General features: G+C 39.2%; 1 protein-coding gene across 8 annotated transcripts in view; it reads right to left on the bottom strand.

Moving 5' to 3' along the window:
* Positions 1 to 26,925, bottom strand: part of NCOA2 (nuclear receptor coactivator 2) — a 198,610-nt gene that overhangs the window by 9,352 nt on the left and 162,333 nt on the right. For all 8 annotated transcript variants that reach the window (XM_083824146.1, XM_083824144.1, XM_083824148.1 and 5 more), the window contains 10 exons: positions 25,099 to 25,309; positions 21,125 to 21,334; positions 18,880 to 19,095; positions 18,103 to 18,232; positions 13,911 to 14,076; positions 11,544 to 11,822; positions 9,405 to 9,482; positions 8,627 to 8,867; positions 6,754 to 6,931; positions 4,227 to 4,425 (listed from right to left, as the gene is read on the bottom strand). In XM_083824146.1, coding sequence (XP_083680272.1) covers positions 4,227 to 4,425; positions 6,754 to 6,931; positions 8,627 to 8,867; positions 9,405 to 9,482; positions 11,544 to 11,822; positions 13,911 to 14,076; positions 18,103 to 18,232; positions 18,880 to 19,095; positions 21,125 to 21,334; positions 25,099 to 25,309 — 1,908 coding nt within the window. The remainder of the gene's footprint in view (positions 1 to 4,226; positions 4,426 to 6,753; positions 6,932 to 8,626; positions 8,868 to 9,404; positions 9,483 to 11,543; positions 11,823 to 13,910; positions 14,077 to 18,102; positions 18,233 to 18,879; positions 19,096 to 21,124; positions 21,335 to 25,098; positions 25,310 to 26,925) is intronic.

Raw genomic sequence — 26,925 nt, 5'->3', positions numbered from 1 at the left:
AGCGGCTTGCCAAATTTACAACATTGCTGTCTTAATCAAAGGATTAATCTTATCACGTAGGACCTGATGTAAAACACAAAACACAGCCCTTCAGCAAGGGACTGAAGTATTATAAAATCCTTCCCTTTTAAGTTTTACAGGGAAAAAAAAAATCTCCCTAGAAGAGTCTTGGCTAACTCAGTTCTCTTTCTTATTTCCCTCAGACAAGGTGTATGTGATAATAGTGAAGAGAGTCCCCTCTAGAATTTGCTGGAAGGAAAAAGCTGTTTTGTGTCACCTGCCCTTTAGGAGATCTTGGTTGCCAAGGAGAGGAGGTTCTGCCACTGCACTACCTCGCTTCAGCTACAGCAACCTGCTGCAGCAGGGGGAGAAGACTGCCTTGAATTTACCACACCAAAGTCCTCTTGTTTCAGGTCTTCTTGACTGTTATTTCTGTTGCTACTCCCTGATTTTGCAGAGTTGCAAAGTTAAATGCAATAGCATGGCTACAAAGACAGTTTCAGCATGCTGCCAGAGACAAGACTGTGCGGTTCAACAGGAAAGGTTAAAAACTTAAACATTTTTGCCATGGAAATTTCAACTCTAAAGACATTGATTGCTGAAGCACTGCAAGTTTCCTAGTGATTCTTTCCACTTAAAGCAGATGCAGACTTTTTTTTTTTTTAATATTGAATCTGAAAATTTAGATCATAAAGGATGAGAACCACACTATTTTGATGTGAAAGAAAGAAAGCAAACAGTGTCACAGCTTTATCTACATGCATTTGACGAAGCAAAAGAATCCATGTTGTAAAAGTATATTCTGCTACAGATAACATTCATTGGAATGCACAGGCCCAAATGCCTTTTCTATTTTGTTCAGTAGATAAAGGAAGAGAGAGAAAAAAAAGGCAAAAATACGAAATTGTATTTTAGTGAATCAAAAGCAGTTTGGGAACAAAAAGAAGAGTGCATGATTTGCATCGTGGCAGAGTTAGGAGAGCCACGGACAAGGAAGATGTCTCCCGGCTGCACACTGCAAGAGCAATAACGGCATCAGTGAAGTTCCAATCACTGAATCTCTTTGCAGTGATGATGCAAGAATCCTGACTTGCACAGTAGCAGATGCAAAGAAAATCTCCTGGTTTGCCACATGAAGACATTTGCTTCAGAAGTCCTTGAAACATAAAATATCCCACATGAACTCTTCTGTGGGCAATAACAATTCAATCAGAAAAATAAGAAAAAAGGACAAAGAAATTGATGAGTTTTTATAATTTTCCATGGGCAAGTGGTGTTATTATATATGAAATCTGACTAAAACAAGGCAGGACATGTATTACAACCCCTTTGAATGTAAACACATTACTACGGCTGCCTGCTAATAAAGTAGAATTATTAACAAGATGAATTAGAAGTTTTCTTCCCCTCTACAGCTCCCTTCATCCAGTATGCTGAAGAAAATCAAAATACTAACTCTCAGTAAATGCTATGATAATTTTGACCTCAGCATTACTGCACCTATGCAGATTAATAAACATCTCTTCTGAGTGGGCATCCAGATAGTGGTTTATTTCATATTCTGAAAGTTTCCTCTCTTGCACAAACTTCAAAATGCTTCTCTGACAGTCCAGTAAATCAGTCAGCAGAATTAAAGAAAATACAGTCATTCCGAAAATCACCAGTTACGAGCAAATTTTAGCACAGCCTAGGTAAACTGCTAAATACAGATGCCAAATTGTATAACACTATGTCCTTAAAACGGGAAAAAAAACCTATAAATTGTTAATATATTTATTTATCCCCATCTCTCAGAAAGGAAAATGTGAAGCAGCACGGCAAACATTCCTGAGGACTAGAAAGTAGTGTCTTGTGGCCCAGAAATGGCCCCTCAGCTGCCAGCTGGCCAAATCTGACCTAGATGAAACAAAAACATTAAAAATTTGCTAGCAGTTTGCAGATGACACAGTGCTGGGGTGGTAAATCAGGAGGAAAACAGGTTACTCTTACAGAATGAGCCACTGTACCTTGGATAAATAGACTCAATTTAACAAATGCATCTGAATGTATGCAAAAGGAGCGGAGTATGTTTGGGTACAAAGAACGCAGGTTTTATTTGTGTGGCACTGAGAAGGATATGGGTGTCATCCTATGGGTTTCAGTATGAGCCCACCAGTGCGACAGTGTCACAAACAGAGCCAAGGCAAATCCTCTTGAAAGAGAAATTACAAGCAAAATTTAACTCTCTAGACAGCTTTTGTGAAATCACTGTGCCCCGTTACTCTGTGCATACTTCTAGAACAATAATGGAGTTTAAAGTAGATTCACAACAGGGACCAAAGGGCTGAAAAACAAATATTGAGATGAATAAAGAAACTCAACCTATTCGGTTTACTGGAAGTTAGGTAAATGCTATCTTGAAACAAGATCTATTAGTTTAACAGGAAGGAAAAGCAGTGCAACAACTGTGCCAGTGGAAACAGTAGTCTGCATGGAAGTCTGAGATAAAATCAGATCTCTTTCTATAATGTATGTGTCTTAGTTCAGGTTCCTGGGGGAAACTGTGCAGCATGTGCATGCTGAGAAATCAGACTGGGCTGTCACCTTCCAATCCCTACTCTCTCTCTCTTTTTTTTTTTTTACTATTGTTTTGCTACATTAACATGTTTAACAGTATGTACTTGGAAACTACTACTACTACTAAATAAGTTTGCTGTAGCTGGGAGCTTAGCAACTGGAAATATCAGAGAAGGTGACAGATTTGGCAGTATCAGAATTACTTCAGGTCACCAGTACGCAGCAGCTGTAAAAGACAAATGTGATCTGGGGCTATATCTGTCAGCGTATTCCAAAAGAAATGGGGAAGAACTAGTGTTATGCACATGGCACTGGTGTTTAGGAAACAGTGATTCAAACAGGAACAGGTGCAGAAAAGGAAAAGGAATGCAAAGACTACAAGAAAAGACTGAAACAGCTTGTTTAACTTACCAGAAAACAAAACAACAACAAAAAAACAAAGAAACCCAAAAGAAAGCAAAATGAAACAAAACTAAATCCCTGCCCACGGCAGTGGGGTTGGAACTAGATGATCTTAAAGGTCCCTTCCAACCAGAGCCATTCTATGATTCTATCATAAAACAGCAACAAAAAATCATGTTGACAGAATGGCTCTATTTAAAATACAGAAAAAGAGGAAAGAAAAAAATATTTAAACTAAAGGACTATATTGGAAAAGTAAATAGCCTGCTACCAAATTTAGGCTAGAAAAAAGACATTTATTAACAAGTAAATCATATGTCTGTCTTTAAACTCTAATTTTATAATCTCAAAAAAAAAAAAAAAAAAAAGATTTGCAATACTGTCAACCATAGCAGTAGAAACCGCCTGAAGACACAAGCAGCTCTTTCCTGCCAATATTTCTTAGAAAGGTCCATAATTTGAAGTCTGTGCGTTAAATGTACCGAAGTTCAGCTCTCAAACAAACATACAAACCCGTTAATTAAGAGAACCTGTTTGTTAGATATTTTAATGCACTGAGTGATTTTAATGATGAGTCAATAAATGGAAATGTTATTTTCCTTTATCAGATGCTCTCTAATTAGCAGTCTCAAATGCAAACAAGTGTGTAAACCTCTTCTCAGCAGAAAAGAACAGGTTACTTACTTATTGATTTAGCAATCTATTTTATATGCCCTACTTTATGAAAACTGTGGACCTGGGGCTTGCAAAGGTGCCAGCTTGAGAGTTCTTGAAGTTGACTGCCTGGGACCTGATACTACAAGGACAGTGGCAGTAGAAGCATTTTCCACACTGCCCATGCCAGCATATTTCACTCTCACCTCTAGGAAACGGCTGCCTGCCATTCAGTCCTAGCCTCCGCTGCTGAGAACACTGCCACAGACACTGGTGACCAACAGCTGTGTTGTGGAAACTTACCTACTGAGAACAGGAGCTAGATCGGCATGCATTTTCCACCGAAGTCCAGGAGCAACTACACCTGCTAGCTACAGTGGTGCTAGGTCAAAATGGGAAGTGTAGTTGCAAATGGTGTTCTCTACCTAATTAATCACTGGTTATCTGAGTGCAGAGCTAAAAACAAAGCCTTTTAAACACAAACATTTCTTAAGAAAACTAATAGAAGAAACATAATGGCTTACAGCAGTTACAGCCCAACACGGCGGACCTGAAAAACTACTGAAAGTCAAAGAAAATCCTCTAGCTGTCATCTCAAGTCCTTAAATTCTCACCTGCTCAGGACCCATGGAGGACAACCCTGATGTAGGCACAGAGGTCGCTGAGGTCATGCTGATCTGCCCTGTCATCTGGTTCATGTTGTTCATACCACTTGTGTTGGTTGCCATGGATACACTGATGTTCATGTTATTATTGTACATGCTGGTGCTTGCTTGCTGCCCAAAATGTGGTGGGGACTGTTGTGAAAACATGCTATAGCAAGGAATGGAAAAAGCAATGTGTCAGACTCAGAATGCTGAAGCCACTAGGAAACTACTCTCTTTTTAATATATTTTAAGCTAGAACTTGTACATATTGTTGTTTATGCCAACTTCAAAAGAAAGACTAGTTTTCAGCTACATCAGTGTCTAAGGAATAGATTTTCAAAATTTCAGGTCCCATGTCTGTGCACAAAAATGCATGCCTTTGCGTGTGAAACTATGGCAGAGTACAAATCTGTTATGCGTGTGCAATAACAGCCAATTAGCCGCCTAAATATGTCTTCATTTATATTTTAAATATGTTTGGGAAAGTAATTTTTGGAGGGAAAAGAAAACACCTTTTTTCCCCTCATCATTATCAAAGCACAGGACTGTTAGGTTGGTAGTGGATCTGATCTAATAAGCTTTCTTTTTGCAAAAGAGGCCATTTGTACATCTGAATACCAGATTTGCACTTACAATTATGGCAAGCGGGCTCACAAATATAGACATGCAGCTGTGCAGAAATTTATTTACTAAATCTTAGCATCAGGTTTTGAAAATGTGACACTGTAAGAAACAACATAAAGTCTAAGACAATTGCCCTCTATGTTCCTTTAAGGCCATTTCAGAACAGCGTAAGAAAAGGTAACTGGAAAATCTCATCCCAGATTTTATTCAAAGGCAAGTATTTTCTGGATAGCATCTTCCTTCCAGTTATATTAAAAGTCATATGACGGGGTTTTTATATTTCCTAAAACACACTCCATTATTTACACATCAGTCTTTTCCACTTTTTAAACATACCTCAACAGTCAATGAAGGAATTATTACTGAAGATGTGTCTGTTTAGAGGATTTGCATTAGAGACTGAAATACTGCGGAAGGACTGTTGCATGTCAGAGGGTACACAGCAGCCGTCTCTAAATCTGTAGCTGACTTTTACTCTTCTGTGAAGCGCTGCTCCCCCAGATGAGGAAATCTTTTCAAGGTTAACTCTCAGCCATGCACTTGGGTACTCCATTATGTTATTGCTGTGCACTGCCCATTGTGAGACTTTCTTTACAGAGGAATGCAACTGCATTCCGGGCTCAGGACCAAACTCTGAAAATCTCACAATCCTCTTGCTTCCATTCCATCTCTTTCCAGGCCACCTAACCCCATTTTTAAGTTGTTATCTGGATGGCTGAAACAGTACACTACAGATCATTGTGAATACTCAGTGGCTTGTGTAAACACATTTGACATGTTCTCCACTGTAGAGCTGCAGTTTAGCAAACCAACCATTAGTCTACCAAGCTGCCCTTGCTGTGGTTTCAGTAGAAGCTCTGGCAGCGGTAGCTATGCCTCCTGCAGATGCTTCACTAAGACAGTGAATAAGAGGCATGGACAAGGACTAGTATGAGGGAGAAATTGGTTGCTTTAAGAGGAACTTTACTTGGATCAGCCTCATCACAGAAATACTGTTTTTCTGGGTTTACTATAACCATGTCGACAAGCAGGAAGATGATTTGTAGTTGGGCTGGGATAATAAATGCAACCTGAGAGCATCAGGACAACAAAAACACTGTGCTAGAGACCTGTGGGCACTCCAGTCTCAACTGATACAGCTTGGTTACACACCAACCTGACAGATCTACCTGTCTTGCACTGAAAAGCGTAGATCACTGCCATCTGTAAGCTCATTGCTGCCTACAGACTGTGTTCAACATCCAACCCGTTCAATGTTGACAGACTGATTATTAGAGATACACTGACTGGGGCATAGGCTTCAACTGAAAAGGTGACTGCATGCATGAGGCATTCTACAATGCTCTCAGAGAATGATAGTTATATGCTGCCCCCCCATATATGTGCAAGCACTAATGGATCGAACCTGGTTGTGCTCCAGCATTTGAGGCAGGAGGTGTTATGCAGTCACCGTAATTCCAGAGCAGTACAGAATGCACAGGCTACAGCTCAGCTGATCCAGCCATGTGGAAAGCAGTGTGGGAGCATAACATTTAAATCATATGCAGAAGAAATGCATCCACACAAACGTTACGAGCTGGAGCTCACTGTGCAATACAGCTGCTTCTAAGGACATACAGTGTTTCATCAGTTATCACAGACAAAGCAATGCATTGTGTGGATGCACGTCTTTTAGCTATGCACTCACTTGGCCTTGTATGAAGACTGTATTTAAATCAATTCGTCAAGCCAAATTGAAAAGAAATCTCTCTTAGGATAGACAGTTAACAGCAAAGAAATACATATAAACAACCCCATAAATAAATGGAGACCATATGAGCACATAGACCCACTAGTCTGTGTGCTCATTTTTGTTTTGTTCTGGATTTACCTGTTTCCACCCATATTCCCTTGTGCCCACCCATTCATCTCCGTAGAGGACTGATAGGCAGGATTTGCCTGAGACTGCTGAATCATGGGGCTTTGAGTATGAGCTAGTCTTGGGGACATCAGTGGACTCTGAGGAGTGGTGGCCCCTGTGAAGCCTGGATCAGGCTGCTGACTAATACCTAAAGAACAAAAAGAGAAATTTAGCCTCTGTACATTCAAAGCTAAAAGATAAACAAACAAACAATAGCTCAAATGTGCAGACATTTCTGTACAGTTCTGCTTATATCACCTGGAACCTATATAACCTTGTGTCTTAATATAGGACCTAGATTAAAAGCAAGACATCATAAACTAAATACTACACATATAACTTTAACATTTTTTTAACTTAAGTATGTTGGCTACTTGTGTGTCGTAACTATACGAGCAGTCTCTTCTCACTAAAGATCACAAAGAAAAACACTTAAGTGATATATAAATATATACATATATATTTAACAGAAACTGCATTCAAAGCAACAAACAAACAAACAGTTTGCTTCTGTCTATAAATCCATTTTTGCAAAAGAAGTCACCACCTTTTAACACTCAGGCTATAATATTCAAGTTTTTCTAAACTTCCTAGAGCCTTAGTATCTTGATTTCCATGTCCATGCAAAAACAGACAATGCCATTTTGTGCAAGGATTTAATCATTTTGTAACATAAAAAAAAATCTAGATATACAGAAAACAATTTAAGCTGTAAAATACCAACTACATGAAGAAATTTTGTTTTAAACCAAGTAATTTTGGTATCAACAATAGCATACTCCACAGCAACAATCCACTCTTAATGCTGGTGGTATGAATCAGTTTGTATGAAATCAATTCCTATATTTGCTGTCTGCATGACTTAACTTTTCTGTATTTCAGTCTATGTCATAAAAGGAGAATAATTTAATGTCCCTTTGTTTTCATAAAGCAATTACAAATATGTGGAGAGAAGGTGCTGTTACAACTTAGAATATGGTGTAAAGGATACCAGACCAGAATAGATAGCAAATTTAGAATTGAGTGGAAATAATTTGCTTTGGTTTTATCAGCAGAATTTCATATTATTCATATTTATCAACATTTCATGTTATTCAATATAATGTAACATAACTTTTATAATTCTTAGAAATAAAATCAAGAAGGTCTTTAAAAATAACTGTGTGGAGGTCTAACTTACAAAGCAGTATGCGGTTTTGTAAAGCATACAAACAAAATAGTATTAGCTATCATATTACAAACAGGTTTAAGGATGGTGAAGAAAGTTTCTTATCAGAAACGAATTTTTATTATTTAAGCTCAATAATTATTTGTTAATTTTATGTTAAAATGTACACCAAAGGACTGGCAAGAATTGGGAAGAATATATTTAAGCAATATTTTATTACTAAAATGCAAAAAAAATCCCTACCAACATAAGAATGATTTAAAAGGATCAGCTTGTCTTCTGATCACTTTATGTGGTTTGCCAATATCAGTTCACATTTTTTTCTTCATTTGCACTTTTACTTATATACTGATTTGTTTAGTCAAAATTCAGGGTCTATCAAGCTAGTACACGTATGTATATGTGTACATGTGTGCACATAGCTATGCATATAAACAAACACACGTGTTGAACATTTCTGCTATTGCTGAAGAAAGAAGCAGTCCTCAGAGAATTCGTGGTACTTGAGCTAGGGAAGTGGAAAGTAACTTGTCGCATTCAAGGACTCCCAAGAGGCCTAAACCTCCACGCTTCCCATCTTTCCTTGGGAGCCAGACAAAGGGCTGTGCGATTGGAGCCTGGGGGAGAAAGGACGGAAAGGACTGCCAAAATAACCAGGGAAGGTAGAACCAGTACCGTAGTTTGGAGGAAACGGAAACTGCTGTGCGTTTGCCTGTGGGATCCGCGGATTGCTCATGGTTGCTGGTATGCCACCGGCGGCCACCATGCTCGGGGTCATGCTCAAGCCCTGCCCTCGCATCATCAGTGTCCGCTGCTGCACCTGCTGCTGCTGCTGCTGCTGCATCTGCCGCTGCCGCAAGTGCTGGCTCAGGATCTCCCGCTGCCTCTGTGCCAGCATCTGCGCATTGATGGGGCCCTGGAGGGAGAACCACCGCCACCTATCAATAAATCCTGCAAAGGCAACCTGACCTGCAGAGGCATCACCACTGAAGCAATCGGGAAGATCTCAGCTTTTTTTTTTTTCTTCCCCACCACACATCTAACAATAATATTAAATGGGGGAAAAGAATCCTGTTAATAATTCTGCTGGGAAAAATTTCCAACAGTGAAAGTGTCACTAACAGAAATAATAACAGCATTTAATGTTGTAGCAATTTTTAATTGCAAATAGAGTAGCTCATTTTAAAAAATGCATCTTTAGTAAATAAGAAGCCTGGTTAAAAATGCAGTTATATCTATTTCTAGTAAATAACTACCCACCTTATGTAAATATGAGACTCTCAGAAATAAAACAGCAAAATACTTATCATTTAGACTGCATTATTAGTATTCAAGCTTTAACATTTGTTGTATGTATTAACAATATCACATTACTACTGTAGTTTAGACTAATTTGAGGGAGAAACAGGAAAATAAAGTTTTTTTTTTTTTTTTTAAGTACTGTTTTCCTCACCTGTGTGGGCACTCCAGGTCTCAATGACAGATTCATGTTGGAGACACTACTGATCTGATTTATCAGTGGCTGCCGATTCTAAAGAGATTAAAAAAAAAAAAAAGGAGAGTTCTTAGCATAAACATCTTCCCAATCAGTAGGTTTGAGGACCTAGCTGTACAGATACAAGGAGGTACTAGTTTTCCTTCTGGTCCTGTTGTCATTCACATAATCCTACTTCAGAAGGAGGCAATAAATGATATACAAACAACTACACAAACACTAAGCCATTTTCCAAATACCATCTTTATGATTCTTACCCTTTTTCAGTTTGGGACTGGACTGTTGAGGTTTACTCTGAATTAGACCTTATCCTTATGTTTAAGGCAGAAATCATGGAATCCTAGAATATCCTGAGTTGGAAGGGACCCACAAGGATCATCAAAGTCCAACTCCTGGCTCTGCACAGGACCACCCAAAAAACAGACCATGTGTCTGCAAGCATTGTCCAAATGCTTCTTCAACTCCGGCAGGCTCGGTGCTGTGACCACTTCCCCTGGGGAGCCTGTCCCAGTGCCCGACCACCCTCTGGGTGCAGAACCTTTCCCTAACCCCCAGCCTGACCCTCCCCTGTCCCAGCTCCATGCCGTTCCCTCGGGTCCTGTCGCTGTCCCCAGAGAGCAGAGCTCAGCGCCTGCCCCTCCGCTCCCCTCGTGAGGGAGCTGCAGGCCGCCATGAGGCCTCCCCTCGGCCTGCTCTGCTCGGGGCTGAGCAAACCAAGGGACCTCAGCTGCTCCTCACACATCTTGCCCTCTAAAGCCTTCACCATTTTTGTAGCCTTCATTTGGAAGCTCTCTTTTTCACCAGCCTGATGTAACCCCACTTATGGTAAGCCTTTGAGCCTGACCCATCGGCCAATTGTTCACCCACTGTATTGTTTTCATCTAGCTATATGCTGGACATTTTGTCCAGAAGGATACCGTGAGAAACAGTATTGAAAGCTTTACTGAAATCCAAAAAGATTACATCAACTGTCTTCCTTTGGTCAACTAGTTGGGTGACCTTGTCTTAAATGAAAATTAAGTTTATTAAGCAGAACTTCCCCTCGTGAACCTGTGTTGGCTAAGAACAGTGACCGCATTGTCCTTCAGGTGTTTTTCAATAACTCCCAGAATATTTTTCTCCATAAGTTTACCAGGCACTGAAGTGAGACTGAAGTGTGACTGTCAGACCTACAATTATCAGTCTTCTTTCTTGTTCTTCCAGAAAATTAGAACATTTGCCAGCTTCCAGTTAACTGGGACTGACTGAGCTTTGGCCACACAAAGTTTCTCCTTACAGAGGCGAGCAGCATTCCTGTAGTCCTCCCATGTCTCCTAACCTCACTTCCAGCGGCTGTACACTTTCCTTTTTTTTCCACTTAAGCTCTAGAAGAAGATCCCTGCTCAGCCAAGCTGACCTTCTGCCCCACCTGCTTGACTTATGACATTTTGGAATTGCTTGTTCATGTGCTCTTAGGAGGTGGTACTTCAAAATTGACCAGCACTGATGATTTTTCTTCACAGAATCACAGAATGTTAGGGATTGGAAGGGACCTTGAAAGATCATCTAGTCCAATCCTCCTGCTGGAGCAGGAACACCTAGATCTTCCTCCACTAAAAGCATTAGTATCTTTTTGTAACACTGCAAACCTATATATTTAAAAACGAAACAAGAAAAATGATCCTCAAAAGTAGATCAAGGCAAAAAAAAAAAAAACAAAGAGTGATAAAAAGAGAGAATGTATGTAATATCTTACCAATGTAGGATGCAATAGATAATGAATGTAGTTTACTGGAGGAGTCAAGATATAACAAACAGAAAAAGACCTATGCAACAAAAGGCTCAACAAAAGTGTCAGACAGGCTTAAATACTGGGCACAACCTTGTGCAATATTATAGACAGAGTAAAGGAAAGCAGCAAAAAAGATCAAAAAAGATAAAGTGAAAGGTCAAACCTCATCAAACCTCATTATGGCTAGTGTTTTTAGTTTAAAAGTGGAATTAGACTCTAATGAAGGAGTACACACTTGAACTATCCCGACCAAGCTGATGGTCAACATGTGTGACCCAAGCAAGGTGCCCTCACCCACATTTAGCCGTGCTGGGGTGGCGATGTACCTGCTGTGCCTGGAGCCTGTGTTGCAGCTGGAGCCGCAGCTGGTTGGGCTGGCTCTGGACGATGCTGGCAGGACGGAGGCCGGGACGGGGCTGCATGCGCAGGGCAGCATAGCTGGGACGCTGCCCCATGGGGTGGAAGCTGGGGTCCTGCATGGGTGCGTAGCTGCCCTGTGCCATCTGAGCCTGAGCTGCGTACTGCTGGGAGAAAACCGGAGCCTTCTGCTCCATCAGGATGCTCGACTCCTGGCCAGGGAAAGTCTCTGGATCGACAGCCTGGCTCTGCAGAAATACAGGAAGAACACAAGTGGTTGTTGGGACGTGATTTTTCATAGGATTATATGAGACTACTGCCACCCTGCAAAAACATCATTTCAGAATATGAACATTTTTACATAGAACATGATGTAAATTTTCTCTATTATTTTTTCTTTATATTATTACATTTCTTTATTCTTAAAAAAAAAAAAAGTAGAATTGTATTTTGGAGTAATAAAACATTCATGAAGACAAATTCCCCTTCCCTTCCCTTCCCTTCCCTTCCCTTCCCTTCCCTTCCCTTCCCTTCCCTTCCCTTCCCTTCCCTTCCCTTCCCTTCCCTTCCCTTCCCTTCCCTTCCCTTCCCTTCCCTTCCCTTCCCTTCCCTTCCCTTCCCTTCCCTCAAAGACCCACATTCTTTGTAGTGTTCTTAACATAGCCTTTTTATCATTGTTAACGAATACAAACCCAAAATGACAAATTCTGTAATAAAATCTATAAATAAAGTTTTGCCAGGATATTTTGCCATTGAATCAGAGACAAATTCAAAGACATTACAACTGAATCAGGATATGAAAGTAAATTTTTATCAATTTCTTTAAACAACATAATGACTTGAAATAAAGATGCCTAAAACCATTACAGAAGCTAATGTGAATAAAGTGCCTAATTCTTTCAGGGCACTTTTGCACAAACTGATTACTGTTAGCATAAAAAAGCTAACACAATTCTAAACTCTATTCTAGATGCCTCCTAATATTTGCTCTAGCCAGAATAACTTTATAGCTTATTCCACACTGACCTTGGAAATCAATTTAATCTAAATTTCAGTGCCCTCATGAAAGAAGGAATTTAAGCTCCTGTAAAATGTTTGATGGGTATTTTTAGAACGTTCTAAAATGTGACAGTTCTCTTATCTGCAAAACTCTTTAAATGTTCCCACTGAGATATTAATTAAGTAGAAATATATTTAACACTAGGTTTGAAATAAAACATTATTCATTGGGGGATGGTATTCCAAAAGCTATATAATAGTGCACGGAAGTTTCACACTGCAAAATTGAAGTTCACCAATAAATTATATCTCCATCATAACACTTCACTGAGCTTTGTGTTGTACCAAATAGTCTTGGGGATAGTTTTCACATGTCCAGTATTTCATTGGTCCTATTTCATAGTTACAGATGGTGCATGGATGTGAAGAGATAAAAGTGGTATCTAAAATGCAGAGCTAGTTCAGAAGTTATCCCTAGGATGCTGATGAGTGCCAGGAAATGAAATGAGTATTCTAGGCTTGTCTGAGAATATTAAATCATCATATAGGTGCATATGGCTGTTTTGGAAATACAATTCTGATGTCAGAAACATCAAGCACTAGCTTTTCTCCAAAACCTTTTCTATTTTTTTAAATACATTTTTGCACCATAAAGGACTGAAATGGACCAGAACCAAAGGAAAGCTGATAAAAAAGAATGGTGGTAGAAAAAAAAATCAAACAAATTAATGCTGCTAAATATAGAAAAAATGTTTCTATTTAAAAAAATAAAAAATAAAAATATAGTATTAAGTACTTGGAATGAAACTCATTCTTTATCTCACATTAGTCAACAAAGAAAAACAACTGTGGGTGAAATTACAGTTTTACTTATCCGAAAGCTTGCTGCCACCATAATACAAAGGTCTTGTACAAAATCTTGCTCCTCTGTTCCTAGGTCTACATATTCTTTTTTTAATTCTTTCCTATGCCCTATTTCTGGCCAAGATCTTACCTTTCTCCCACACAAAGTTGTTCCTCTGATCACCAGATAAGGAGAAGCCTGTTCATTTTTCAGTTTTGGTCAGTTTAGTTGTATAAAGCAAACTGGCTCAGCAAAGGTCAGAAGAAGCAGAGCTAGGCGAGGGTGGCAGGGAAGGAAGTATAAAGCTGGGGCCGAAGCAAGATTTTCAGGTGACATCAAGCTGTTAGAATGACTCCCACTAAAATACATAACTCCATCTTAGCTTGTAAGAAGTGTATTGTAATTCTCTTCTTCAACACACATTAAACCTCCACTTAGACAACATGTCCTTTAACCACAATACCTAATATATGCAATGTAATGTCCACTATACCTGGCTAACCAGTTCTGGTATTCCCAGAGCTCTGTCGATTTCTTCTAAACCATCAAAATTCCTTAGTGCCATATAAAGCTGATCCAGGAGAGCACCCTCATCAGTTGGTGACTCTGATGAAGGATGATTACACAAGAGATCATCTGGTGAGCTGCCAAATGGTTGCCTGTGAAAACATGAATACAGCGATGGTAAACAGCTGTTGGAAAGCAAGAAATAATATCAGAGGATTAGTAGTCAAATTGAACTAACAAGTGGAGACAGAAATTACTTTAATAGCTGTCAATTTTGTTTAGAAACCTTTTCTGGATGAAAGTTATGCTTCCCAAAGAAATAGTTAAATAGCATGATTAATGCCTGCCAAGACCCTTCAAGCACTGTGTATCTGACAAGCAAGCAAATATACTGAAGACATGTCTGAGTACTGATTTCATATTACAGAGAGGAGCATATCAGCATGGAAGTCAGTATAGAATATATTCATTGAACACAGAAGATTAAACTTTTTTTTTTTTTTTTTAAAGCTAACTGTACCTTTGAATTGTAAATGTTAGATTAAGTATACTGTCACGAGTAGAGAAAGCATTCATTTTCATAGATACTCTTAACTGGTTGTCTAGTAAGCTAAGCAAACTTAAAGGGTCATATCGGGGTCCAAGGACTGCCTGAGCTCTCACAGGCCGAACATCTGGAAGAGCTATCCAGAAGCATGAAAGAGCAGGAAGAGAAGGACATTCCCCTTTTGGTTTGCAGCAAAACACTTTATCAACTCAGCACATCTGACGGAATTGTACACTTGGGTACCAGTTTATGTACTTGGTTATATGCCTCAGAAAAGCATCAGCAAGAATTTGGATACTGCCAGGCTGAGTGTGCTGCCCTAATAATGCTGCGTACCTCACCCCTGAATTCGTACGCAAAGCACACTCACTTTCAAAGGCAGAATAAAGGTTTATTCCAAACCCAAAGGACAAAACTTACCAAGAAATAAACTAAATCTGATGTGAAACCTTATCAGCAGACAAAGGACATGTTTTTGTTTTGCACAGTTCACACACAAGCCCTACTTCACATACAATACTACAAGACTACAAGAGAAAATATAGAGCAAAGCATTCTGCAAGCAAGGGCAGCTACTATGTGCGCATCATGGTAGAATTCCTTTCCAGATAATTACTCAGGGAAAACAAAAGCTGTCACACATGGAAGGAGGAAACAGCTCTATATGTGAACCCTTTTTATATGCCTGTTTGGAAAAACAAAAAAACATGTTTATGTAGTTAGCCTCCATAATGAGATATATGGTTGCCATGGAAGTAAAATCTCTATGCCAAAGCTCAGCAGAAGGGAGGAGATGCATCATTAGGCTATACACCTAAAAAGCCCCAAAAGACAGTAAACAAGAAAACTAATAAGATTATATTAATTTTAACTAGATCCCAGACAGTAAAATATAAGTATGTATATATATGATGTACCTTTAAGACACTGCAAAATTGTTAATCTGTCTCATATATAGAAAAGTTTCTACAACTCTCACGGACAGTATTATAAATCAGCAAAGTGGAAGAGCAAAAACAATTCTTCAGTCAAATTGCTTAGAAACTTTAAAGATGACTTACAAATATGATCTGGAAACACAGACAATTAATGGGGCTAGCAAAACAAAGCAAAACAAAATGACAAACAAACAGAAAAACAACAACAACTTCCCAAAATTGTAAATGGGCATGAATAAATATAATAAGAAAGTGTTTAAAGCATTTGTCAGGTTCTGTACATTAACCAATGACAATTACTTTTTCTTCTTTCTTTTCAATTTCTTTTATATACCGGAATGATAATGTTTAATTTTTGTCTAAACAAATTATTTTAACTCACATTTTGACTTTGTAACAAGTTACATTACATAATACTCACGGAAACAATTAGATACCAGGCATTAATCCAAAAAGAAGCACCAAACAATTCATCACCTCTACTTGGGGGCTATCAGATGCAGTGCAATGGGATTTTTTTTCTTTCCACCACCTCTAACTATAAGGAAATTATGAGAAATGCAGAAGTAACAAAACTGGAGAATTACCTGCCTGGCTTGTTGTATTGGGTTTACGTGGCAAGGTTTTGGTAGCAGGTGGACTACAGGGGTGGTGTCTATGAGCAGAGCCCAGCAGCTGCCCCATGTCAGATCAGAGCCAGCTCCAGCCGGCTCCAAAAGGGACCTGCTGCTGGCCAGAGCCGAGCCAGGGAGCAATGCTGGTTGGGCCTCTGGGAGAGCAGATTGAAGGAAGAGGGGGAAAAAACCGCTGTGCAACAGCAGCTGGGAGAGAGGAGTGAGAAGCAGCCCTGCAGACCCCAAGGTCAGTGCAGAAGGAGGACAGGAGGTGCTCCAGGCACGCAGCAGCAGTTCCCCTGCGGCCTGTGGAGAGGCCCCTGGTGGAGCAGGCTGTCCCCCTGCAGCCCATGGGTCCCACACGGAGCAGATCTCCACGCTGCAGCCCGTGGAGGAGCCCCCGGTGGAGCAGGTGGATGTGGCCTGGAGGAGGCTGCGGCCCATGGAGAGCCCCCGCAGGAGCAGGCCCCGGGCCGGAGCTGCAGCCCGTGGAGAGGAGCCCACGCAGGAGCAGGGGGTCTGGGGGGAGCTGCCGCCCGTGGGGGACCCGTGCTGGAGCAGTTTGCTCCTGGGGGATGGACCCCGTGGTACGGAGCCGTGTGGGAGCAGTTCTTGAGGAGCTGCTGCCTGTGGGCAGCCCACATACAATCAATGCTTGGGAGGAGGAGGTGGAAGAGCGTGGATGGGGGAAAGTGTTTGTAGTTTTTTGTTGTTGTTGTTTGCTTATCACTGTTCTAGCTTGTTGTTAGTAATAGGTCATAAATTTTATTAATCTTCCTATGCTGAGTCTGTTTTGCCCGTCACAGTAACTGTTGAGTGATCTCCGTGTCCTTATCACAACCCTTGAGCCTTTTACATTTTATTTTCTCCCCCTTTCCCTTTGAGGAGGAGGAGTGAGAGAGCAGTTGTGGTGGAGCTCGGCAACCCAGCACGGTAAAACCGCTACACTTGCTGATCACAATATGTGGTCCTGTATTTTATCTTAGGGTATCAGTATAAAAGTGAGTAAGGTATGTCTACAGTGCTTTCGGCATATGGACACCCTACCAGAGAGCAAATTAGCATTAAACATTTTGAAAAACTGGAAAAAATTAGAAAAGTAACAGAGAATATGCCACACAGTTAAATTTATGTATAATATTTTAGAACATCCTTTTGGAAAGAAAATTAAGATAACGTAGTCAGAAAATTAAACTTCCTTCAAACAAACTTTTTCCAGCTGCTTCCTCCTCATTTCCTTTTCAGCACTCCTATCTGCTACTGGAAAAGATATCCCAACTCATAAATTCAAAACATCTCAACATTTCCTCTTTATTTGTCTGTCCATTTTGTATTACATATACAGTATGTATCTCTCTAATTTAAGCTGCAAACTTTTTGAAGACATACGTGTCTTTTTAGACAAGCATGCACTGCTTCTCATAGGTGTGACATTATTTAAAAGGCATAATAATAAACAAAGTTAGCATTTTACATGTAGGCTAAAATAAAGTGTGATTAAACAGTGGTGGTTCTGGTTACCTGAGAAAGAACTAACCTCATGCAAGAGGCAGCCTCCATTTCACTTCATTTTTCTTCCCTCACCTTTTACAGAATTTAGGTCAATTAAAAAAACCCAAATAAGAGAGGCGTTGATGAAGTCCTGCACTACTAAAAACACTACCCCAAGGCAGGAAAAGACAGCTATGTTGTAAATACAAAGGCTCTGGCATTTTTCCACACTGAGTTTTAAATACTTTCTATGTACTTAACAGCACTATGCACTGTTAACAAGAACACCACCCAAACCAGACAGAATCATGCCCATATTCATGTATGAGAAGTGAAATTGATGAAACTATCTGCAGCACTGGCAGCATTCACTGTTACACAGAACTTTCAATTCCTCCAACACATTAAATGGCAAGGAGAGCATTTTTAAGTGTTACCAGAACACATATACATTTCATGAGCACAGAATACTACACGTGTTAAATTGATATGCATATGGTGAGTATTTTACATAGGACTTTACTTCCATGAGGCATATATACAGGCCTGTAATCTCTCTCCATGTTTTGATGCATCGCTAAGACTTACCTGTTCTGACCACCAAAAGTTGCCTGGTCAATAGGCAAGATGCTGTCTGGCCATGGTGCGGTCTGATTTGGAGGGGCCTGTTGTTGGCTGTACTGAGGTCCTCCTATGTTCATCTCCAATTCAGATGGCCCTAACCAAGGAAAAATAATGACATAAATTTTTCTTCTTTCATGTTAATCCTTTCCATTGAATTATCTATGTTACAATAAAAACACCAAAAACATTAAGAGTTGAGTAACGTTACACTTAAAAGCATTGTGATTTTTGGGGGGTTAAATATCACTTTTAAAATTAGAACAAGTAATGTAAGAACTGTGAAAGGATTCAAAACCATAAAACAGCAAACATGACATCACAGATGCAAAAAAAATAGTAAGAAAAGCATTAAAAAAAGGCAGTAGATAAAGTCAGTATCATAACAGGAATGTACTTGCTTTGGAACTGGTCAAGTACAATGACAATATTCACAACATTTCCTCTTTAAAAAATCCACAGTCTTTAATGAGCAAGAACAAATTCATATCCTCTTTCTTAGGAAATCCATACCACTATGGAGTTCAAGTGTATCAGGAACTGTTCCTAACAACACATGCATTAAAATTAACATTTTACACACCTTCCTTCCTAGTCCCACAGGAAGCTTTCACTGTGGAATAGAGTTCTCATCAAATCTATAATTGAAGTGAGACTTTTTTTTTTTCTCTCTGCCTTATCTTTGACAATGCAGTGCATGCAAAAAGTCCCAACTCCACAAACTCCGCATACATGCAGACTTACCCATATTCATGACCTGAGATGGAAGCATCTGCCTTGGGCCAGGCTGGTTGCTGGGTCTCAAGGGGATGCTGGCTGTGGGGTTGCGGATCATGCCTGCTTGCACTGGCCTGTTCATGGCACTAGCTGTGGGTGCACAGGTTACCCTCACAGCAGAAGCCTGGCTTCCCCAGTCTCCAGATGTCATAGCAGGTCGTGGGGCATTGCCGCTGATCATTCCTGCACAAAAGCCAGACAGATTCAGGTGCAGGAACATGACTCAGAGCAGCTTTAGCATTGCAATTGGCTGATGAGCTGAATTTTTAGAGATGAAAATGCAGCAGTTTCACTCAAAGCACATTGTATCACAACTGCTTGTCCAGATGTGCAAGGCTACAGAATGATGCCTTACACTGCTTAGTCAAGGCAGTGGAGATTATTATACATTTTGCATGAGGAAGATCCTTTTATCATTTCTGAAACATTGTTGAGAGTAAGTGTTCCCACGTGTAGTCTGCAACAGGTGCTGAGGGTGTGTGGATAGCCCTAACTTCCTTCCTCAGGAAATGAATCACGTTTGCTGATGTGTGTGTCAGTGCTTTACTTTCCAAGTGCTAAGTGAGAATGAAGACTTGAGTACCAACATGTTATCACTACACATGCTTACAAGTTAGAAGGATTAAATTTAAATTTGCATTCTGCAAACATCTTTTGGTAAGTCCTTTCATTCATAGCCTACAGCCTTCTTAGCTTCAAGGCTTACCCAAGATAATCTTGAACCAATATACAGTGCAGGGAAATTACTCACAGGAACTTTCCGATAGATGCTGAAGTTCATTACCGTTATTTTAGGGGAAGTCCTCCTACATCTACTGTAAACAACTGATACAGTTTATTTACATTTGGAATATACACAGTACTACACTCTGACAGTATTAAAACAAACAAACAACAAACAAAAATCCACACATGTAAAAAACAATAAAACAATGCACACACCCACAGACATATATTCATACCATTTATACATTTTGATTTTATACAGTCTAGAGAGCAGATAAAACATGAATTTCAGATTGCATTACTGCTCTCTCCAGTTGCATTTTGCAACATCCTTAAATGAATGCTAAAAGCCAGCCAAATAATTATTATTCATTAGTTCATTTATTCGATATATAACCAAGGAGAAAAACCCTCTGAAGAGGGTAATTGTTTCATCCGCTGTGCAAAATTTGCTTCAATATTACATCCTCAGGTTTGTTCTGTTTGTGTACATATTCTATCAGCTGAAATATGTGGTGTGCTAGAGCAAATGGCAGGAACACAGATAATACTTGCTAACTTGTATACATAAGATGAATAACATCCTCAAATATGTATACAGAAGATGAAAGTAATAGGACATTTGAAAGACTGCAAGTTGACCTCTAAACTACTCAAATAAGATATTTCAGAGTCTGTCAGTACATCTTCCTTTTTTAACGTTGATGCAAACTAAATGTAAAATTTTGGGAGTGAGTAGCTAGCTGAAAGGACTTAATATACCCATTTACTCAGCTTTCTTAGCAGTTGTTTCACACTTGAACAGTCTTGGACTATGTACTAGTTGAAATAAGTCAGTCAGTCAGACTTATCTTATGAAACCCCCTCCAGTAGCTTCATACAGTATTAAGACAACATGAAGAAATCAATGCACTGCAGACCAGAGACAATCCAGGACAAGGGGTAATACCATTACGAGATCTGATGGTTCCTGAAAAGTTTATGTTTCAGCAAATGACAAAAGCATTAGATTTTCTTTCAGTTAAAATGAGAATTAAGGCTACTAAGTGAAGGATAACTGAGGGCAACAGCAGGGTCAGATACACATCATAAGGGCAACAGTAGTGTCCACAATTTTGTTTTTGAAAGGACCTGCACAAAGAAGTGGAATGCTTCATTTATTTACTTTCTTGAGGCAGAAAGATTTGATTTTTACCTAAGCCTCAGCTGAATCTTGAACATTGATGTGAACAGACTCTAACTGCCAATACAATGTGTGCGTCTGGAAATATTAAGGGAAGTGAAAAGTAGTGCAAAAAGAGCATGCCTAAAAATATGCAGAAAGTTCAAAGTAGATATGCCAATAAGTAACAGCACACTACAAATAGGTTTTTTTCCAGACTCTTTGTACACATATGTTCTGTACTTGCTAATAACCCCAACATTAAGTTACTTGTGATGTAGTCTGTTATTCAAGCACATTAAAACAAACAGAAAGACTTCTTACCTGTGCTACTGTTTCCTAAAGTTCCTTGACTTCCTATCATCCCTTCGTTCCTGCCCATCAGTCCCGGCTGAGGTATTACTGAGTATGGGCTACTCGTCCTTATGGGTGGGAAAGCTCCTGCACCTGTTGGGTTCTGCAGTGTGATGTCAAGTGGTAAATTCTGGTTTGGTAATAACCTGCCCAGTTGCCCTGCTCGTGGGTTATTAAAAGCTAGACAGGAGGAGCAAACAAAAAGCAAAGTTACAAGAATGGAAACTTCACTCGTTAAAAAAAAAAAAAAAAAAAAAGGAACCCAAACACACTTTAAGCTCTTGGGCTGAGCTATTTATTTAATGCTCCATTCTACATCAGTCTGAGAAACATCCCTTCTTGACATTTTCATGTAACTTTCAAAATGGAACTTTCTGACACTGAAACAGTTATGACATATGTTTTTAAAAACTTAAATGATGCAATTTAACTTACAGAAGAGACACTTCAGGAAAACATACCACTGTGTGATGTGCATACTACTGCCAGTTAATCTCATACCTAGTAGAACTGTAACTGTGTACAGATGTCGTCCTGAGGCAGATTGTAAGGAATTATCTCAGTCTTGAAAGTTATCTAGCATAAGCTGTGTCCTTGAAGAAGTTACCAAAATTAAAGACAGGTTGAGTCTATATCAGATCCTGTAGCACTGTTTCTACATCTCATTCCTATTTTTTAAAATATATTTTTGTCATTAATAGAAATAAATACTTTTAATGATTCAGCAACAAAGAATAAATGGTCCAGATTTAGATCTATAACACCATAATGTTCTGGTAAACAGAACTGTGCTTGATGGTTACTGTCATCTTTATATAACTATTTTCTTCTGTTGAGATGTTCTGTGCTCTTAAAATCAGTCTCTGTAAAGAAAACTGAAGACTGTCTTAGAAAAATGAACTTCAGGACTTGATTGGCAAACATCTGTTTCAGCTGGTCTTTGGAAAATGTTCAAATGCATGAAACTGTCTCCTGTATTCACAAGCAGTTCTCAAACGTCAGCTAAACACTGACCATGTGCCTGTATGACTCAATTTCCATTTATATCAAAAAATACATATATACACATTAACCATTTTTGTAAAGTTCTTATTTGCAATAATTTATGATAGCTTCCACTAGGAGAGTTTCTGACTGAACAGCAAGGCGACTTCTGCATTTTTAAGTTCACCACATTAGAAAGGATTCAAAGAACTTCTTTCTTATTTTAGATCAAAGTAGTAGTGATACTTCTGAATTTGAGAACTTAGACAAGGTTTATTAATCTTGTTTATAAGTACGGAAACATCTTTTTTACAAAGGTCTCTGTTTTTCTTCTTATTCTGTGAAACCAAATTATAGGAATTCTCTCTACATATATAAATTTTCTGTTAGGCGAATTTGCTTGTATGTACGTAGAAGGAATAAATTACTTCACATACACCTAATTCCTAACCATGACATCAAAATTTTGTCTTCACTGTCTGTTCAGACAAGCAAAGAAAACTTACTTAGGAGACAAAAATGACTTTCCCAAGTTTAGGGGCACCCTAAAGTCTTGGATTTATCCAAAGCTTATCACTATAGATAATTTCAGAACTGTTTTCCCCAGTAGTTTGAAAAATCACATAGATGAGCAACTTATTGTTATAGGGGTAGCTTTGAAAGCAATCACTGACACTACAAAAAGGAAAGCTGTAAGTGCAGCACAAAATAACAACATGGATGATGAGACGTGATGGTGCTCTACTGTTGGTCAGGATAGGACTGAAGGAGGCTCTCTGTCCCCCAGGCAACAAACTCTAAGAATCTGGCAAATCTAACAGCTTTCAACAATAAAAAAAAATATCTTTGACGGGTCAAAGTATTTAAAGTATTTTCATGTAAAACCTTTACAAAATGAAAGGTAGTTATTTCCCTGGGGGGAAAAAAAAAAAAAGAATGAAATTGTATATGATTTGACATTCATTCTACATCGCTTTTCTGTGAGCATACAAAAAGCCACTCACTATTTCTATACACCTGTTTTGTGTACGCTCTTCTACTGAAAACAAGGCAGAAAATCCCTATGGGAATTAGGCACAGACACAAGACTATGGAAGCTAGGGGAAAAATTTAAGGATTTTAATTTACAAGGGAAACAGGATGCCTCTTTTTTAAAACTGCTGCTACCCACCAAGATGTTCTCATTTATAATCATGCTGTTACCGTATTGTCAGTAGCTTTGAAAGCAGATTTAAAGCCAAAGATGTGAAAATGATTCCAAAGTTCCTTCGTGCTATGTGATACACAGATATAGTCAATAATACTGTGTTTATAGGACAAAATGGAAAACAATTAAAACCAATATCCTATTTGACAGTACTGCACATTAAAAGTTTTGGTGCTATGCATCATCTAAATGACTCAACAAAATTTAAAGATTTAGCCCAGCAAACCCTCTGACGAAAGTAGGATGGCAAAACAGTTCTTTTACATTGTGGTAATAAAGACTGATAAAACATGAAAAAAGACCATCACTGGTCATAAATCTTACTACACGATACCTAAATATATATATATATATATATATATTAATGACAGACTGAGTCATCTAAAATTCATTGTCTAGCAATGAAGATGTTAACATTTTCCTGGGAGAAACTTTAGGAAATGAGCAGTTTACATCCTATTTAAAAAGGATGTGGATAAGAGAAAGGAATATCACAGAATGGCTTTGGTTGGAAATGACCTCCAAAGATCACCTGGTTCCAATCCCCCCGCCATGGACAGGGGCACCTCTTTCCCTGGACAAGTCCCAACTAACCTGCCATTGAACACTTATCAGCCAAAGGAAAGGCTTAACTCTGGAAAACCAAAAGGAAACAACAGACCTCGCTTCAGAAAGAATACACTAAAGATTTCAGATGACTTATGTGCTGCTGCTGTTAGTACTCCCATACTTGCATTCAGTTTCAACAAATAATAATTTAAGGATGTGAAATGGCTTTAGTGTAAATTTAAACATTAATATCTACTTAAACATTTCTAAGAAATAATTTGAGTTCATTTCAAGTGAACTGGTATTATTCTTCAAAGAAAAAATACTTTCATATAATCATATATCATGTAATCATATACTATATCATATAATCAAAAATACTTTCATATAATAAATTTTTATTAAAAAATGTATTCTAAACACTTTTATTAAAAAAAAAAAAGCCAACAAAAAACACACCAGCGCTATACATTTAAGGAAGTGAACAGATGCTGCCATCCTAGCCTACAGGGGAAAAAACAATGAAGCAGTGACCTTGTATGCTATTTTCTTCAACATTCATAGCTGATAACACTCTTACTTTGCTTGCTTGCCACTATTTTATGGTAGCATACTAACATTTCAATCCCGATTTGCAAGTTAATTGATAAAGTTAAGGAACACGGTCAGCTGGAAGCGACTCAATTAAAAGCCACAATTTCAGATTAAATTTATGCATTCATCTTAATCATATTTCTTTCTATTTATCCTGTGGTTTTAGAAGAATATTTTCTTTCATCCTTTGGAAAGCCTCACTTATCCCTTTTACCGAAAGAACTGCTGAAAAAGAGCAATCTACGTCAACACAAAAAGCAAATGCTCATGGGGCCAAGAACACTACAATAGCAGCATCACCCATAACCCATAATCCATGCGGCAGGGGAATTACGTTCCGACAGAAACATTTAATTTATTTTGAAATCATCCCTTATATCTCCTCAAAAGGGCACCAACTTGCAGAGCACCGTGTGAATTAGATGTAATCTCCAAACGTGTTTCAAAATGAGACGACCGCAGATGGCGCTAGGTCATCACACAAGACTAAGGAAAGGCTGAGAAACTGCCTTGGTTCCTTGCCTGGCTTGACAGGGGAGGAACAGACACCGCAGCCCCCGCGCTTTGGGGCTTCACAAGCTTTTCCTACACGCGCGCAAGCTGGACTCACTGCTCTGTGAAATCCTCATTGCTGGTTTCTGGGTGGCCACAGCCGCGCCGGGGCTGCCGTCACTGGTGAGCTGCATGAGGTCATTGATGATGGCTTGCTTGTCGACCGAGCCTGCTGGCGCGCTTGGGCGGCTATCTGGGAAAAGCTGTGGTAACTGGCTGTTCTGCAGGTCATCCAGAATCTCCTCCAAGTTATCCAGCTCACTGCCTGGCTGCAAGCAAAGAAAACATGGCACACGTTGCTGCTCGCCTGCTGTCGGTGTCCTGCTCACGCACTGTTGCACCTGCACGGGCTCGAGATATTCCCTCCAAGAAGCCCAGTGCAAAGCTCACGAAGTTGTCAAAAAGGGACTGTGCAGGCTTCCCTGGGCTCATCTAGCTTGCTCTTGGAGAGCCTGGCATCGCAGGCATTACTGGCACCCCTTCAAGACCTTGGCATGGGTACATACAAAGAGCCACACAATACGTACCTCACGCCAAAGGGAACCAGGAGGCTTCTTGTCATGATCAGTGCAGGCAGTACATGTACTTTGGCAGCAAAAGAAATCCCACACTGATGAAGATGGGGATTTATGTAGGTATAGCAAATATTTCTTTCAGCACAGTCGTATTTCTAGTCTCTTTATGATTTGATTAAAAGCATACGATGGAAAAGTTGCTTCATGGCTAAAACAATTCCCCGCATGTATTTTCTTTGTTACATTAAAAACCATAACAATGAAGATGTGTATAGAATTTAACTGGCAAGAAACACACATTTCAATGAAGCTCTATAAATTAACAACGTCAACTAGTTACTAGATTTAAGAACTTATTTTGATCACAACTTTTAAAATCTGTGAAAATAACCTCTCTACAGCAAGAAAAAAGAGAAATCTAGTTATGTACCCCTCAATAAAAATTTAACGTGAAATGAAGATGGCAAAAAAGATTAAGTTCATCCTATACTAACATAAATATTGACCCGCATATATTTTTCAAAGTTGATTTTCACCAGCAATGTTTTTGCCAACCTATTTGTCTGTAAACACTCAGAATTAAAATCTTTTGCTTACTGAAAGTTGGAAATTATTACAAGTATATATTGTCCAATTTTAAAACTTTAAATAGGCAAGGCTTTTCCAACTTTTTGGTGTAATAGTTACAAATAAGCAGTACAGTCTCGGTTACCACTAAGTTTCACAGGAAACATTTTTTGACAGTATTTATAACAAAAATCAACCCCAAATCAGTACCTTCTTTAAAAAACCTTCAAACATAGAAGAGAAGCAGTGAGCGAGCAGACAGACTCAACAGATGGGGACCAGAGAAACAACAATACAAACACGCACACGCTGTGATACCATTCTTCCTGTTCTTTTTTGTCTCACCACCACATCATGAACATGAACACTTATTCACAGCATGCTTGCACTGCAGTCACCAGGCAATAGAGAAATACCTGAGATGAAATACCTTCAAACTACCTACCAAGGCACTCAGCCTAGCTAAGATGCAGTGTGCTAATGCTGTATTAAACTGCTGCTGCCACCACTAACCTGCAGAGGTAGCTAAGATGTCACAAGGTTACATCTCTACATACCTTTTTTGGATGATTTGCTGCAAATAAACATGGTATTACACTTTACTCCTTCCACATGACCTTGTACACCTATAGATCAAGACGTATAGTGCAGAGAGGGAAGAGTTTACTCTGTTAAAAAACAGCACGTGGGTGATTTGGAGGCTGGTGTTAGTGGAAAAGTGGTAGGAAATCACAGAACCAAGAGGACTGGAAGAAATGTAAAACCTCAAGGCAGAAAATCAGTGTCTGCCATTTCCAACAGAA

Source organism: Anser anser (assembly GCF_964211835.1).
Source record: "Anser anser genome assembly, chromosome: 2".
Lineage (NCBI taxonomy): Eukaryota > Metazoa > Chordata > Aves > Anseriformes > Anatidae > Anser > Anser anser.
This window is presented reverse-complemented; position numbering and strand designations above follow the sequence as displayed.